At 46.6% G+C, this 16853-nt stretch overlaps 1 protein-coding gene across 1 annotated transcript in view; it reads right to left on the bottom strand.

Moving 5' to 3' along the window:
- The window catches only part of LOC144688041 (dedicator of cytokinesis protein 2-like), a 1154257-nt gene that overhangs the window by 125150 nt on the left and 1012254 nt on the right, over positions 1-16853 (bottom strand). The window contains exon 37 of the mRNA XM_078554696.1: positions 14959-15049. Coding sequence (XP_078410822.1) covers positions 14959-15049 — 91 coding nt within the window. The remainder of the gene's footprint in view (positions 1-14958; positions 15050-16853) is intronic.

The raw sequence follows: 16853 nt of genomic DNA, 5'->3' as shown, positions 1-16853 counted from the left end.
GCTGAAGATGGTTGGGCCGAGGACACCACCCTGAGGAACTCTTGCGGTAATGTCCTGAAGCTGAGATAAATGACCTCCAACAACCACAAACATCTTCCTTTATGCTAGGTATGACTCCAACCAGTGGAGAGTTTTCCCCCTGATTCCCATTGACTCCAGTTTTGTGAGGGCTCCTTGATGCCACACATGGTCAAATGCGGCCTTGATGTCAAGGGCAGTCACTCTCACCTCACCTTGGGAGTTCAGCTCTTTTATCCATGTTTGAACCAAGGCTGTAATGAGGCCAGGAGCTGAGTGGCCCTGGCGGAACCCAAACTGGGCATCAGTGAGCAGGTTATTGCTAAGCAAGTGCCGGCTCATAGCACTGTTGATTATCCCTTCCATTACTTTACTGATGATGGAGAGTAGACTGATGGGGTGGTAATTGACCAGGTTGGATTTGTCCTGATTTTTGTGGCCAGGACATAGCTGGGCAATTTTCCACATAGCCGGGTAGATGCCAGTGTTGTAACTGTACTGGAACAGCTTGGCTAGGGGCATGGCATGTTCTGGAGTGCAAGTCTTCAGTACTTGGGCCATCTGCCACTTGTTTGTCCTGCTTTCTACCCTTAATGTCACCATTAGCACATTCCTCAGATAATATCACCACCTCCCTTTGTCCTTTTGTCTACGACATCTTTGGCAATCTCTCCTTGCCTCCACCTATCCCTGGCCCTCTATCCAGCTCTACCTGTCCCACCCCCCTCTACCAGCTTATATTTCATCACATTTCTATATTTCTTTAGTTCTGAAGAAGAGTCATGCAGACTCAAAACATTAACTGTGTTCCTCTCCGCAGATGCTGTCAGACCTGCTGAGTTTTTCCAGCTATTTTTGTTTTTCTTCTTCTTCAGTTCTATTGCTGGAATATTGTCAAGGCCCATAGCCTTTGCAGTATCCAGTGCCTTCAGCCATTTCTTGATATCAGGTAGAGCGAATCGAACTGGCTGAAGACTGGTATCTGCTGGGGACCTCCGGAGGAGGGCGAAATGGATCATCCACTCGGCACTTCTGGCTGAAGATTGTAGCAAATGCTTCAGCCCTATCTTTTGCATTGATAAACTGTGCTCCCCCATCATTGAGGATGGGGATATTTGTGGAACCTCCTCCTCCAGTCAGTTGTTGAATTGTCCACCACCATTCACAACTGGACACGGCAGGACTGCAGAGCTTAGGTCTGGTCCGTTGGTTGTGGGGTTGCCTAGCTCTGTCTATTGCTTGCTGCTTATGCTGTTTGGCACACAAGTAGTCCTGTGTGATAACTTCATCAGGTTGACACTTCATTTTTAGGTATGCCTGGTGCTGCTCCTGACATGCCCTCCTGCACTCTTTATTGAACCAGGGTTGATCCCCTGGCTTGATGGTGATGGTAGAGTTGGGGATATGCCGGGCCATGAGGTTACAGATTGTGTATGAGTACAATTCTGCTGCTGCTGATGGCCCACAGCGCCTCATGGATGCCCAGTCTTGTGGACCTACATCTTTTTGAAATCTATCTAATTTGGCACAGTGGTAGTGCCACACAACACAATGAAGGGTATCCTCAATGTGAAGGCGGGACTTTGGCTCCACAAGGACTGTGTGGTGGTCAGGTGCATCTGCGGCAGGCAGGTTGGTGAGAATGAGATTAAGTATGTTTTACCCTCTTGTTGGTTCACTCACCACCTGCCACAGATCCAGTGTAGCCGCTATGTCTTTTAGGACTTGGCCAGCTCGGTCAGTAGTGGTGCCACCGAGCCACTCTTGGTGATGGACACTGAAGCCCCCCACCCAGAGTACACTGAATGTACCTCATAGAAACAGGCCATTTATCCAACTGGTCTATGCCAATGGTTATACGCCACACAGGCCTGATCCCCCCACCCTGTTTTATCCAATCCCATCAGCATATTCCTCGCTTTCTTTATGTACGTATCTGACTTTTTCTTAAGTACATGGAATCTGGTCACAGCAATTACTTCTTGTGATGGCTAGTTTCACATTCTAACCACCTACTGGTAAAGAGGTTTGTCCTGAAGTACTTATTGGATTTGTTAATGACTATCTCACATGAATGGTGTCTCGTTTTGGATTCAATTACAAATGGAAACACCTTTCTACGTTTACCCTCTCAAGTCCTTTTATACCCTTAAAGGTTAGATTGCCTTCTCTTTCCTAGAGAAAAGTGCCCTGGCTTGTTCAGCTTTTCTTGGTAAGGAAAACTTCTCCGTTCTGGTAGCATTCTCGCAAATCGTTTTGCACCTTCACCTAAACCTCCATATCCTTTTATAGAGTGGAGATCAGAACTGTGCACAGTGCTCCAAATCAATGTTTCATGCAAGTTCAACATAACGTCTATGCTTTTCAAACCTATCCCTTTTCAAGTGAACCCCAGTAGTTTTTTTGAATAACTCTATTAATTGTATTGCTACTTTGAGTGATTAATATGTATGTAGCCGCTGATCTCTCTATTCCTCTATCCCATTTAGACACTTGTTTTTCAAGGACCATATAGTCTCCTTGTTCCTCCTACCTGAAGAAGAACTTTGCAGGGGTCAAGGGCAAAGGGGAGGGGCGAGTGGTACTAGCTGAGTTACTCTTGCAGAGAACCATCATGGATATGATGGGCCAAATGGCCTGCCTCTTCATAGTTTCCATTCTTTGATTCTGCCTCACACATTTGCATATTGATAGCATTTGCCAATCTTTATAGTAGCACTCCAATGTTGAGTGCTAAGTTCTCGCTGCATTCTGTGTTGCTTTATCCTTTTTGGATTTTGTTTACCAAATGGCAACGTGAGGTCTCTCTTGCTTTTGCTCTGTCTTCGCATCAGTACACTGATGTGCACTAAGTTGAGCTGACAGTCTGAAGCGTGAAAAGCAAATTAGAACTGAAAAGGTCAAACCTTAGCTCTCACTGTGACTGACGTGTACAAGAAGCAACGATTAGTTCAACTCGTTCCTTCGATCAAAGCATAAATATAATGTCAAAAGCAAAATCTGTATGAAGAGGCAGGGGATGCGAAGGTGGAAGGTTAAGATGCACAAACTTGTGGTCTCAGCATTTGTCTGACAGGTCTGTCCTTTCTCTCCTCCAGACTTCCTTCCTCCTCCTGACTTCCTCCTCTCTCTGTTTTATTTGTGCTGCTATTAGTGCTCCTTTAAGCATTAACACTGGCAGGGACTAGTTGGGCTGGATGGCCTGTTCCTGTGCCCTATATCTTATGTAAATCCTATGTAAACGTTCCCCATTTCTTGTTCCTGAGTTAGAAATGTGACATTGCGTACACTTCCCCCGCCCAATCATCAATGTAAGTATGGTAGGATGCCATTGGCCCAGTAATCCAGAGACAGTTCAAATCCCACCATATCTGTTTGCATATTTGAATTTACATAGAATGCACAGCACAGAAACAGCCCAACCAGTCCATTCTGATGCTTATGCTCCACTTGAGCCTCCTCCCACCATTCCTCATCTCCCTCTATCATCATAATCCTCTATTTCTTTCTCCTTCGTGTACTTATCTAGCCTCCCCTTAAACACATCTGTTCGATTCACCTCCACTGCTCCCTGTGGTAGCAAGTATCACATTCTTACCACTCCCTGAGTCAAGAGGTTCCTCTGAATTCCCTACTTGATGCCTTAGTGACTATCTTTTATTGTCGAGCCTTTAAAGCTTAGTTGAAAGGATCTAGAAATAAAAGGCTATTATCTGTAAATGTGGACATATGGCTGTCAGTTTATAGTAAAAAACTCAGCTGGTTCGCAAATCTCCTTTAGGGAAGGGCACTTGCCTTCCTTACCCAGGGTCTGGCCTATGTGTGACTCCAGACCCCAAACCATGGCCTAGATTTTTGCAGAGTCACGGAAACTTCGCGCCTTATCCAAAATGGCACTGAGATCCCAGATCCAGAAGCCCCACTCCCATTTCCATTAGATCCTATTTTCACCAGAGTGAGGGCCTTATCCTTAAGATTAAGACTTTTTAGAGTAGATGTAAATGCTCGTATTTTCACTGATTTACTTTACTGCTTCCACAAATTGTCATTATCTTAGTTGGGATGTTGGTGGGGGGAATGGAGTAAGTGCTGTAAATTCACAGCTTGACTGACAGCTCCAAGAGGTTATTAAGGAATTAACTGTCTTTGATGTGGGGTTATTAATACAAATGTTTGTTTCTATAAGGGATTAAGTACTTTAGGGGATTTAAATTTATTGAATGGGCTTTTATCAATGAGAGTGCTTTTATATAGTGAAGTGTGTAACAGTTATTCAGAACTTAATTTTATTTCATCTCAGCTTGGCTCCTGAGGTCTGTCCATGGTGGATACAGGTGAGTTAACATGGAGGGTATAAGGGCAAAGGGTGGTGGGTGGCTAGGCATGATTTGATACTAAGTTGGCATGGGGCTAAAGGGACCATTGGGATGAGTGGGTGGCAGGGTTGGCATGGAGGATATGAGGGGACTTGGAGGTGGGTTGCAGCATGGGTTGGCATAGATATGGCATGGCGAGGGGGTGGGAGGTGAGGGGATGTGAGGATGAAGGCTAGAGGGCCTAATATTCAGCCACAAAACTGGGACAAAGTCTTTTAACCGCCTGCCTCAATACTTGGCAGCCCTGTCACTGCCTCTGAACTGTTCTTGTGACTGGGAGGAGTGAGCCTACCCACCCCCAACCCTGCACCGGAACCAAGATCCCATTATTGGGGGCATGTTTTCCAAAGGCAGATGGGGTGAGCCAGGAGATTTCCCGACTCTGTGCATGCACCTCAGGAGTGAGAACAGGGGCCCTTAACTCTTCACTGCTCTCTGAGGCGACGTAACAGACCACTCAGTTGTATCAAACAGCTACAAGATAGAAGGTCCATCAACGCCTTTTCAGGAGTAACTAGGGACAGGCTATTGACCACACTTCAAGAGTGTATAAAGTAAACCTGATTAAAATCACTCACTCTATCCTAGTACTTCAAACCTCAAGGTCATGCTATTTCTGCCAGGTTCTCAATACTGATACTTCATTGATCACGTCTTCGATCCTGCTCCTATTGACGATAGAGATGCATGACAAGCAGAACTTTATGTCTGAGATTTTGTGTTGCTTGTTTACGTTGAGTGTGCTGGGCCAATTAAATCTCTTTCAATCCTGTGTATCAGCGAGAGAAGGCACATGGAAAGCAAGAATAGCCAAGGAAGGGTGAAGCAAGGAAAGAAATCTGAGGCAGACTACGCCTATCATTCAAATAAAGAGAAATAGCATAAAACAAGGAAGAGTTTGAAAGGTACTGCAGCTTTTGGTTCTTGAAAATCTCCCTCGAGTTGGCAGGGAGGGGGTGGCACAAAGAGAACGTCAGGAATTGGGCATCTGGCAGAAACTACATCAGCGGGGATGGTCGCTGAATGACAAAACACCAATTATTTTAATATTGCAGGGTCTACAATGTTTTACCGACTATGTTTAATTGATTACAATTTTTTTAAATGCCAGTATTTCAAATTTGAAGAGGTCTCAATTTTTTTTAAAACACAGAGAGGCGTCAACGTATTCAAGTCTGAAAGCACCACAGTCTACAGTGTTACTGATCTTACAACTGAATGTTGTGATCAGCCTGCCCCATTTTTAATACATAATATTTTGTTCCGAACAATTTTGTTCCATAATGTTTTTCAAACATACAGGAGCAAGGAAAGACTGCTAAGGCTAATTAATTAGTAACTGTGATTTTTGATTTGCTGAGAAATGTCTATTTCCTGTGTCCCATATTTGTGATCAATTTGATTAAATTATTTCAGTGGCAAAGAGAACTCTTTTTAATCACATTTAACAAATTTATATGCTTAATTGAAAGATAAGGAACAGAAGAAAGACAGAGGGTGAGATAGAGAATGAAAGGGAAGGAGAGAGAAAGAGGGTGAGAGAATGACAGTGAAGGAGAGAGTGAGTGAGAGAGAACAAGAGGGAGGGAGAAAGAGAGAGAGTGAAAGAGGGAGAGTTTAAGAGAGAGAAGAGAGGGAGAGGGAGTGAGAGTAGGAGAGAGTGAGAAACTGGAGAGAATGAGACAAAAAGTGAGAGAGGGAGCGTGAGTGAGACAAGGAGAAAATGAGAGAGACAGGGAGCAGGAGAGTGTGAGAGAGTAGGAAGGAGACAAAGAGAGAAACAGAGAGAAGGAGAAAATGAGAGTGTGTGTGTTTAAGAGAGAGAGAGGGAGAGAGAGACAGCAAGACAGTGCACGTACAAGATGGTAATGAATGCAACAACATAATGCAGAATATTTATTCAAACTGGCTAATTCATACTGATAGACCAGAATGCTGAATTCTCCGGGGACATAAGCACTAGAAAATTCACCCTGGCCTGTCAATAAAAGTTACCTTCAAATGCTATCAAGCTCCCAATGTTGGGGATAATTAAAAAAGATTGGATGATTTGCTCACTCAGATTTTTAAAAGGAGCAGAATAGGAAATTTTTTTAATGAAGTTGATCATTCCAACTAGACAGCTGGTGAAGATGAAACTTTAGCAGATAATAAATACTTTCTTAGCTTCAGTCTCTCATTTTTGGGGACTTGTATTTGCACCATCCCACTAACCCTATTGTGAACTCAAATCATAAGAACATAAGATTCCCAGCATCATAGACACCAGTCCTCAGCCAATTTGATTCACTCCACGTGATATCAAGAAACGGCTGAAGGCACTGGGTACTGCAAAGGCTATGGGCCCTGACAATTTTCTGGCAATAGTATTGAAGACCTGTGCTCCAGAACTTGCCACGCCCCTAGCCAAGCTGTTCCAGTACAGCTACAACACTGGCATCTACCCAGCTCTGTGGAAAATTGCCCAGGTATGTCCTGTACACAAAAAGCAGGACAAATCCAACCTGGCCAATTACCGCCCCATCAGTCTACTCTCCATCATCAGTAAAGTAATGGAAGGGGTTATCAACAGTGCTATCAAGCGGCACTTGCTGAGCAATAACCTGCTCACTGACACCCAGTTTGGGTTCCACCAGGGCCATTCAGCTCCTGGCCTCATTACAGCCTTGGTTCAAATATGAACAAAAGAACTGAACTCCAAAGGTGGGGTGAGAGTGACTGTCCTTGACATCAAGACTACATTTGACCGAGTGTGGCATCAAGGAGCCCTAGCAAAACTGGAGCCAATGGAAATCAGGGAGAAAACTCTCCGCTGGTTGGAGTCATACCTAGCACAATGGAAGGTTGTGGCTGTTGGAGGTCAGTCATCTCAGCTCCAGGACATCACTGCAGGAGTTCCTCAGGGTAGTGTCCTCAGCCCAACCATCTTCAGCTGCTTCATCAATGGTCTTCCTTCCATGATAAGGTCAGAATTGGGGATGTCCGCTGATGATTGCACAATGTTCAGCACCATTTGCGACTCCTCAAATACTGAAGCAGTCTATGTCCAAATGCAACAAGACCTGAACAATATCCAGGCTTTGGCTGACAAGTGACAAGTAACATTCGCGCCACACAAGTGCCAGGCAATGACCATCGCCAACAAGAGAGAACCTGACCATCGCCCCTTGATGTTCAATGGCGTTACTATTGCTAAATCCCCCACTATCAACATCCTGGGGGTTACCATTGACCAGGAACTGAACTAGACTATTCATATAAATACTGTGGCTACAAGAGCAGGTCAGAGGCTAAGAATCCTGCAGCAAGTAACTCACTCCTGACTCCCCAAAGCCTGTCCACCATCTATAAGGCACAAGTCAGGGGTGTGATGGAATACTCTCCACTTGCCTGGATGAGTGCAGCTCCCACAACACTCAAGAAGCTTGAAAACGTTCAGGACAAAGTGCCTGCTTGATTGGCACCACATCCACAAACATTCACTCTCTCCACCACTGACCCACAGTGGCAGCAGTGTGTACCACCTACAAGGTGCACTGCAGGAATTCACCAAGGCTCCTTCCGCAGCACTTTCCAAACCCACGACCACTACCATCTAGAAGGACAAGGGCAGCAGATAGATGGGAACACCAATGCTTGGAATTTCCCCTCCAAGTCACTCACCATCCTGACTTCGAAATATATCGCCTTCCTTCACTGTCGCTGGGTCAAAATCCTGGAACTCCCTAACAGCACTGTTGGTGTACCTACACTACATGGACTGCACCACATTCTCAAGGGCAACTAGGGATGGGCCCAGCCAGCAATGCCCACATCTCATGAATGAATATAAAAGAAGTCAAATTGTATGTCCTGCAGAATCCCCTATCTACACTGGGCCTGTCCTAACATTGAAGGCTGACAAGCATATGTTATATCCTGTAAGTTTAAAGGTAACTTATCTCTATCTTTCCATCCTTTAAATCTCTTTAAGACTTTTGCCAAAAGAGCCACTTCCTTCCAAGGCTTTGCAGATGCCTCAGTTGATCTGGTCACCAGACAATGTTAGCCTCAGGGCAACACCAGACCATGTTTTTCCAGGATAAGTGGAACTGAGGGCAACCTGAACGATGAACAAAGAGAATGATATTCATGGGATTGGACAGTACACAGTGTGTTAAACACTAGCCTTTCACCCCTTTGATGGGAATTCAAATCCATCCCAGATGGCTGAGACAAAACCCTGCTGTCTAGCAGACATAAAATGAGCTTGGCAGTTTCAATCCCATTCCTCGTAACCAAGGGCCACAGGGATAAAAGGCAATCTTATTTCCAGGAGCTACCACAAGGCCCCTTCTGAGGCCTGAGCTCTAGATTATTTTCAGAACAGAGTCATTGCAGCTATACCCTAACTTGGTTACAAATAACCTGGAATTGATTGATGCTCATACTCAAGTGGAGGTCATTGATTCACCAGTACCAAAGTAACTCATTTTATCGAGCACAAAATTCATGACAAGAGTAATAAAATAAGACCAACTCCATTATGAATAGAAGGAAATTAGCTTGAGAGGAGTTTCTCCCAAATGGGCCCATTAAACCCACTCTAGATAAAAAGCAAAGTGAGGTGCTTGATGGTAGAACCATATAAGCTAGAAATCTACTTGATCAGCCATGTATCCATTAGCTTAACCATCCATTCTATGCTGTACTGTCGTTGCGGTGTGTACTATCTAGAAGGTAAACTGCAGCAACTCACCAAGTCTTCTTTGACAGCACTTTGCAAAACTGCAATATTAACTACCTACAGGACCCATTGGCAGCAATTGCCCCTCCAAGTCTCGCATCAAAGTGATTTGGACATATATTGCCATTTCCTTCATCAATTTTGGGTCAAAATCTCAGAATTTCACATCTAACAGCACTATAGAGATGTTAATAGAAAATTAACTGCAGCATTTCAGGAGGACAGCTCACCACCATTTTTTGAGGTCCAACTAAAGGGAAGGGCAAATAATTGCCAGTGATGCCCACATACAGAGAACAATTAAGAAGGGTACCTAGTTTGTGCCAGATGGGGCACCTACAAGACATGTATTGTGCTGGTGGTGGGGGGTCTGGAGAAGTCAGCCAGGGTCCCCACCTCTGCTTGCAATCTTGCTGAAAAGTTCATGTATATCGATGTCTGAGAACAGGATTAATGTCAGCTGTAATGATCCCTCTCCCCACAACCAGATAACAACATCTGCCATGGTTCAGTGGGTAGTGGTTGTGGGTTCAATTGCCACTCCAGAGACTTGAGTGCAAAATCTAGGCTGATGCTCCAGTGCAGCGCTGACTACGTGTTGCGCTGATAGAGGTGCCATCCTTCAGATGAGACATTAAATTGAGCTTCTCTCATAGGTGTACATAAAAGGTGCCTTAGCAATATTTGAAGAAGAGAATGAGAGTTTTCTCTGGTGCGCTGGCAAATATTTATCCCTCAGTCACCCCCTATAAAGAGATTATCTGATCATTAACACATTGCTGTTTGTGGGAGCTTGCCTTGCACAAATTGGCTGTTGCATTTCTACAGTGACTACTCTTCAAATCTTTTTCACTGCTTTGGAACGTCTTTAGGCTGGGGAAGGGGCTATATAAATGCAAGATGTGGCGTTTGCTGAGGACTTGGACTTAGACTATCTAGACTTGGACTTAAAGAATGGGAGCTGCAAATGAATGACCAGAGGGTTTGCCCATCACCCGATGCCTCCCGGCACAAGTCAGCACCTTTAGGGGGTAAGGGATGGGGTGGATCTGGGGTCATAAAAAGCAACAAAAAATACAAAACCCAATTCCGTTTGCAAGCTACAGGCCTGAAAGTGTTAAGCCTCTTTATGAAAGGAGTCTTGGAAAGATGGAAATTCAACATATTTTCATGAAGGTAACCTCTTGGCCCCTGCAGTTCTAGTTGCAATTCCAAATAATTAACATAGTGATTGTATTCATTGATCTGAAGGAGAAGGAGAGTGGGCCAGTAATCACCCTTGACTAGCAGCCTAGCTGAGCCAAAGCCTCTCCTTATTTGGCTCTCAGCTCTCTTGTACCCTTTCAAAATTCAGCACCTCACACAATGTGCACAATTTTGTCCATATTTTCTCCTAATCAATAAAAGAGAAGGTGCTTCTGATTTACAGATGCAGAGTGTGCTACACCATTCAGCGAAGCTCTGGTAATCCGGAACCTTCACTGCCATGGAGGACACTCTGCAACTTTGCATGGGTTATCGGATTCTCAGCTAAATAAAATAGCGTGCGGCGCAGGAGAGGCCTTTGATGTCTATCTGACTGGCTCAAGGTTCAACCATTAACATATTATACATTATCTCATTTACCCTGTCAGATGATTCTTTCATCAGAAAGCTATCAGCCCCCTCCTTTTAATTTGGTGATTCTATCCAATGCCACTCTGGCTGTTAACAACACCAACTTGCATTTATCAAGCACCTTTAAAGTAGAAAAAATGTCCCAAGGATCTGCACAGGAGCATTATCAGGTAAAAATTGACATTGAGCCAAAGAAGGAGACATTAGGCGAGGTGGCCACGAGCTTAGTCAGGAAGATAGGTCTTAAGTGCCTCAAAAGGAGGAGAGAGATGGAGAGATGCAGAGGTTTAGCAGGGAACCCCAGTGCTTTGTTCCCTGGATGGCTGAAGGCATGGCTGCCAATGGTGGGACAAAGTAAAACAGGGATTGCAGAAGAGGGCAGTATTGGAGGAGCGCTGAGTTCTGAGAGAGTTGCAGGGCTGGATGAGGTCGCAGTGATATGGGGATGTGGGGAAGAGGTTGCTGTAGCTATGGAGGGATTTAAATCTAAGGAAGGTAATTTTAAATTGGAGGCACTGTTTAACGAGGATTATCACACTCAAAAAATCTTGCTCAGTTGGTAGCATGCTCTCCTCCAAATCAGAAGGCTGCGGATTCAAGCCAGACATACAACCCATGCTGATGCTTCAGCGAATGACACATTAAATCAAGATATCGCCCGTCTTTTCAGGTGGATGTGAAAGGCATTGACTGGAATTCTTTGGTCTCTTTGAGGATGGATAGGAGGTAGAGGGCTGGCAAAATAGCGAGCGAAAGATATCGGGATGGGGGCTTTGGGGGGGTGTCCGATGTTTCCTGCTGCCATACCATTTTGCCAGTGGTGGTAAAGTTTGGGCACCTGTCGGGATGTCAATTGAACCAATTAAGTGGCTAAATACTGGCAAAAGCCAACCTAATGTTTCAACAAAGAGCAGAAAAGACAATGGGTGGAATTTTCCACGGCCACCGGCAGTGGGGATCATGGCAGGTGATGACACTTAGTTTGGCAGGAGGCAAAACAAATCTGTTTCCCGATGGCGGAATAAACAGTCGGGATAAACAGGGGGCAGGGTCGGGGTGGGCGTAGGGGCTGGAACGGGTGTCGGCTCTGAGGGGAGGAAAGGCATGTGGAGATGGATCGTGATAGGGGCCAGGGTAACAGAGGGAGGTTCAAGGGTGACAGAGGGGAGAAAAATGGTGATATTGGGTGGGTCTATGGTGATGGGGGGAAGTCTGGAGTGACAGGGGGTGGTGGTGCGAGTCTGCAAGGTGGCACCCGCTAGTTTTCCAAACTGACCTTGACCCTGCGGTTAGACAGTCAGTGAGATCCCTCGACATCAGGGGAGGGTCTTTTCAGGCGGGTGGGATTCAAGGTCGGCACAAGTGGCAGACTAAAGGGACCCCCTAATAGAGGCAAACTGTATGTCAACTATGCTCAGTTGTGTTCTCCTCTCTGTGGTGAACTCCACATTGCAGCAGGTTTGTTCCCGACACACGGGTCTCAGAACATCGAGATCCCAGAAAGGTGTGGAGCTGTCGTTGCCATTGGCTGCAGTCAGAGGCAGGGATGAAGCGAGAGAGGGAGGCGGAATGCTTTCAAGGGGCCCGGCTGGTGGACAGCAGCCAACTTACAACTCCAAACCTCCATCCTCCCAGGTGAATGGTCTCGGCTGACAAGGGATCACGCGGTTGGTCTTTCTATGCTGTCAAGGCTATAGTCTGTCTGTAGAGTTTCGACGGTAGTGGAGACAAGCAGAAAAGTGTTTGCATGGGTTTGCAAATGTTTGCACATGGCTCTCAGCAGCCTGGTCAAAGAGCAATGTCTCCATAAGCAATCATGTATGAACAGGGAAACACCCATCTCTGATCCACCAGGATGTCCTTTACCTGGAAAGGATAGGGTGGGGGTGCCATGTCTAGACAGAGGCCAGGTGAAGGGCTTAGCACTGGCACGCTGGCTTTGAGATGGAGGAAAACCTGCAAAGGACATGCTCACTTAATGTATCGCTACAATTCATTCGCACATCCACTGAGGCGTTGATGATGCAGGCTGCAGGCAACCCTGCCTTAGTAATCTGGATGAGGAGAAGGGGGACCAATCGTTGGTTCACACTGGGCCAGGAGGAGCAAGGGCCTGAGCAGCAAGAGGCAGTGGGGCCTCTATAAGGTTGAGGCTGGCGAACATGGGACACTGCAATGTCGAGCATTGGCCTAGGCATGGGTGCATCGTTGGCGGTATTTTTATTTAGAGATGAGGGAAAGGCAATACCGTAGGCACCCCTGTATGTCCTGGGACGTAATTGCTCACATCTGCCAGCTTCTCCAGTATGAGCTGTGGCCACAAGGGCTCTGGAGGAGCAGTGCAGAGCCCCCCTGGCGTGCAGTGAGTGAATGTCTGTCTGGGTGCCCTTTAAATATGGCACCCGGGCCTTCGACTCCCATGAAGGGTCCTGCCCACCCCGCCCACGAGAGTCACTGAGCTCCCCGCCGAATGCATAATTAATGAGCTGAAAAGCGGTGGATCAGCCGGGCCCCCGGGAATCGCACCAGCTTTCCCGTCTGCCCGCCAGCGGACTGAGTGTCCGGGATGGAAAATTCCGCCCAGGTTTTCCAGACTTGAGGGAGATGCAAAAAGGGGCAACAAGAAGGGGAACGAGTTGATGAGAAATTTTAAAAATGGAGCTTTATCTGCGGGTTACAATGAAGTAGACACGAGGGGGGTCACTGGTACACAAGTAGAAGTATGCAAATTATTGATATTAAATATTAAATTTGACTATAAACATTATTTTGAAATAACTTAGGATCAGAAATTTCTGAAAAGCCCATTTAGTTCAGGCCTCAGAAGGAAATTCTTCGCGAAATGGGTGAGGGGTAGTAGGATTGACCCTCTGAGCAGCTGTAGAGATTCAGGTTCCCAAGGTTTTCGAAATGCATTTGGATGCCCGGGTGGAGCTCCGAAAAGCCAGCGCCAAATGGCCTCATGTCGTTTTGTACCACTCTACAATTCTATGATCCCGCTTCAGTTCCTTTGAGTCTTAACGGTTCCCTGAATCACACCCGGATTGGCCGAGCCGTTCCACTTCTTGTGAAAGCCTGGGTGATGCCCGGGCACTTGGAGCAGACTGGTGTTTACCAGATTACCAGCTCCAGGGCACGTCGACGCGTCACTTCCACGGAGCAGCAGTCAGGGTCGGATTGCCACTCCGCTCCCAATCGCTTACCTGGGAAGGAAGCTGCTCCTTTTCCCGCCCGACCTTCCGGCTCAGGCCGGGTGAGGACAGTGGGGTTCCCGAGGCCTTGTGCCAAGGGCAGGAGAGTCGGTGGGGGGGGGTAAGGAAGCCACGTCTCCTTTTTTTTACGGCACTAGCTGCTGCAAAGCGGGTAAGTTTAAAGGTCCTGTCGCTTTTGAGAAGCCAGGCAGAAGGTAAGTTTGCCAGGTAAGTGGGGAGGCTTGGGGGTGGTGGGAGGCTGGACAGGAGTTAGTTGGCGGGTGCTGGAGGTTAGTCAGGGGGCTGGGGGGGTTTGGTTGGGGAATAGGGGGGTTGGGGAGGTTATTCAGGCGGGGTAGTCCGTGAATCTGGGGATGGGGGTTAGTCAGGGGATGGGGGTGTAGTCAGGGGCCTAGTCACGGGGGTATAGTCAGGGGGGGTGGTGGGGGGTAGTCTAGGGGTGGGGACGGCGGTCAGCGGGTCCCGTTGGGCAGGAGTCAGGGGTGTTGGGGGAGTCCCGTGGAGGGTTGAGCTGGTGGTCCCGTGGGGGTCCGGCGAATGGGGGAAGTCCTTTGATGGCCAGGAGCAGTAGGGTGTCCCTTGGGGTGGTTCGGGGGGCATAGCTGCAGGGGTCCCGTGTGAAGTGGGGGGGGGTGTCCTGTGGGGTTTTGGGGGGAAAGTTGGGGGTCCGGTGGGGGATCGGGAGGGGCTAGTTGGGGGTGGGTGGGAGGTTAGCTGAGGGGCTGGGGTGGTGTCCTGTTGGGTGTTGGGGAAGGTCACTACAATCATTACCCAGAACCATCCGAAATTTGTGATTTAAATCGCACTTTCGGATGGTTCCCGTCGGAGGGCAATTGTCCAACGGGCACTTGAACTTCCCGGGCACTTGCCGTGCAATCCTTACACAGGGACTTCATGGAGGGGGTGGATTCCCCAGCACATCTTTGAGGCACCTCCCAGCTACGGGTCCCCAGATCTCGCAAGTTACAGGCCTCCAATATGTTCAGCTTAGAAATGCTTTGGTTATTACCTTCAGTAGCTTTGCATGCAGGAGCAGAGTATAGGCCGCCTCAGTGAAATTCTCATAGGAGATATGCAAATCCCGAAGTTTATACAGGTACCTGGGAGAGAGCGAGGGAAAAGGGAAAAAAAATACCGATCAGATGCTTACACTGGCTAAGAAAAAAAGACTTCCATTCATACAGCGCTTTTCCTGAAATCAGAACATCTCTAAGCACTCAGCAGGTCTGACAGCATCTGTGGAGAGAGAAACAGAGTTAACGTTTCGAGTCCATATGACCCTTCTTCAGAGCATGTCAGCCTGTCCCTGCCCCACGGAACTCTATAAAAAATTCCACAGACACTGTCAGACCTGCTGAATTTCTCCAACGTTCTCTGTTTTTGCATTAGATTTCCAGCATTCGCAGTATTTTGCTTTTATGTCTAAGCACTTTACAGCCAGTGAAGTTCTTTTGAAGTGTAGTGACTGTTGTAGTGTAGAAAATGTGAGAGCCAATTTGTGCACAGCAAACTCTCCCAGGACAAGCAGCAATGTGATGCGGACCGGAAAATCTGTGTTTAGTGATGTTGGGTGAGAGATAAATATTGATCAGGACAGTGGGGTAGACTCTTCTGCTCTTCTTCGAAACAGTGCTGCGGGATTCTTTTTTTACATCCACCTGAGAGAGCAGACAAGGCTTTGGTCTAATATCACATTGGAAAGACAGCAGTTCTGACACTGCAGTACTCCCTCAGCACTGCACTGGGAGATTCAGCCTACAGTCCCTGGAGTAGGGTTTGAACCCATGACCTTTTAATGACGGGAGAGGTTGCTATCCATTGAGCCATGATTCGCACAGTTAAGTGGTAGCAATGTAACGTTTTGGTCGAATAAATATCTAATGAAAATCAGCAATACTTTTTAGGAATAAATAAATGCTTAACAACATTTATTCAATAATTGATTCCACCTCCTGCTTTCTCACCACGTCCCTTCTCTCTGAGGAAGCAGATCTAACTGTATTTTCTGTAGGTGCCATTTTGTGAGGCAAGGCTTGGAGAATGGGTCATTCCTTGCCTCTGCCTAGCCAAAGAACACTTTGTGACAACTGTCCTAAAACTGCCCTTCACAGTTCTAAAATATACCCTCTTGTCTTGCCCTGCTGTCCAGGGGTACCTGAAAGCCTTATTACCTCCTCTACTTTAAATATCCTACACAACTCAGCAAATCTCCCGCTGAGAAGTTTCACCTTAAACCTGGAAATGTTCGCCCTCTAAGCTCGTCCTGAGGACTAGCCACTGCACCGTGGTACCAAAGGGTTAACAGTGCCCATGGACCTGTGTCCCATTATGAGCTGACTGTATTCAGGAGATGACAGAGAACAGTAACAAAAGAAACCGGTGTTCTGTGATGACAGAGCCTCCTGTTTATCATTAATATTGTAGTGGTGTCACCGCAAGCATCAATTCGGTAATATAATCAAACACATGAGAGACAGTAATTGTAGGATGTCCTTGGTAAATGCCCGTGGGTTCTCATTAACATCATAAAATCCTTTAGATGGCACAATATGAATTCTAATTCACTGACAATGCATAAGTTTTTTCCAGCGACCTGCCATAGTCAGCAAGCAAAATCAAAGAGTGACCTTCCCCCGTTAATTGTTTGTTCTGTCAGTCAACATGAGTAATCAGTCAATTTTGTGTTAGCAGATGTTTAACACAATTGGTGTTACTAATGAAATTAAAACCATAGTGATGTTCAGTTTGATAAAGAGCAGGGCTTCAGGGAGGTGTCAGCTGTGGCTCAGTTCATAGCACCCTCGCCTTTGAATCAGAGGGTTGTGGGTTCATGTCCCACTCCCGGAAACCAAGAACTGTGATTGTACTCAAAAGAGTTGCAATCTGTGACTGTTGATAACGCGA

Source organism: Cetorhinus maximus, chromosome 1 (assembly GCF_964194155.1).
Source record: "Cetorhinus maximus chromosome 1, sCetMax3.hap1.1, whole genome shotgun sequence".
Taxonomy (NCBI): domain Eukaryota; kingdom Metazoa; phylum Chordata; class Chondrichthyes; order Lamniformes; family Cetorhinidae; genus Cetorhinus; species Cetorhinus maximus.
This window is presented reverse-complemented; position numbering and strand designations above follow the sequence as displayed.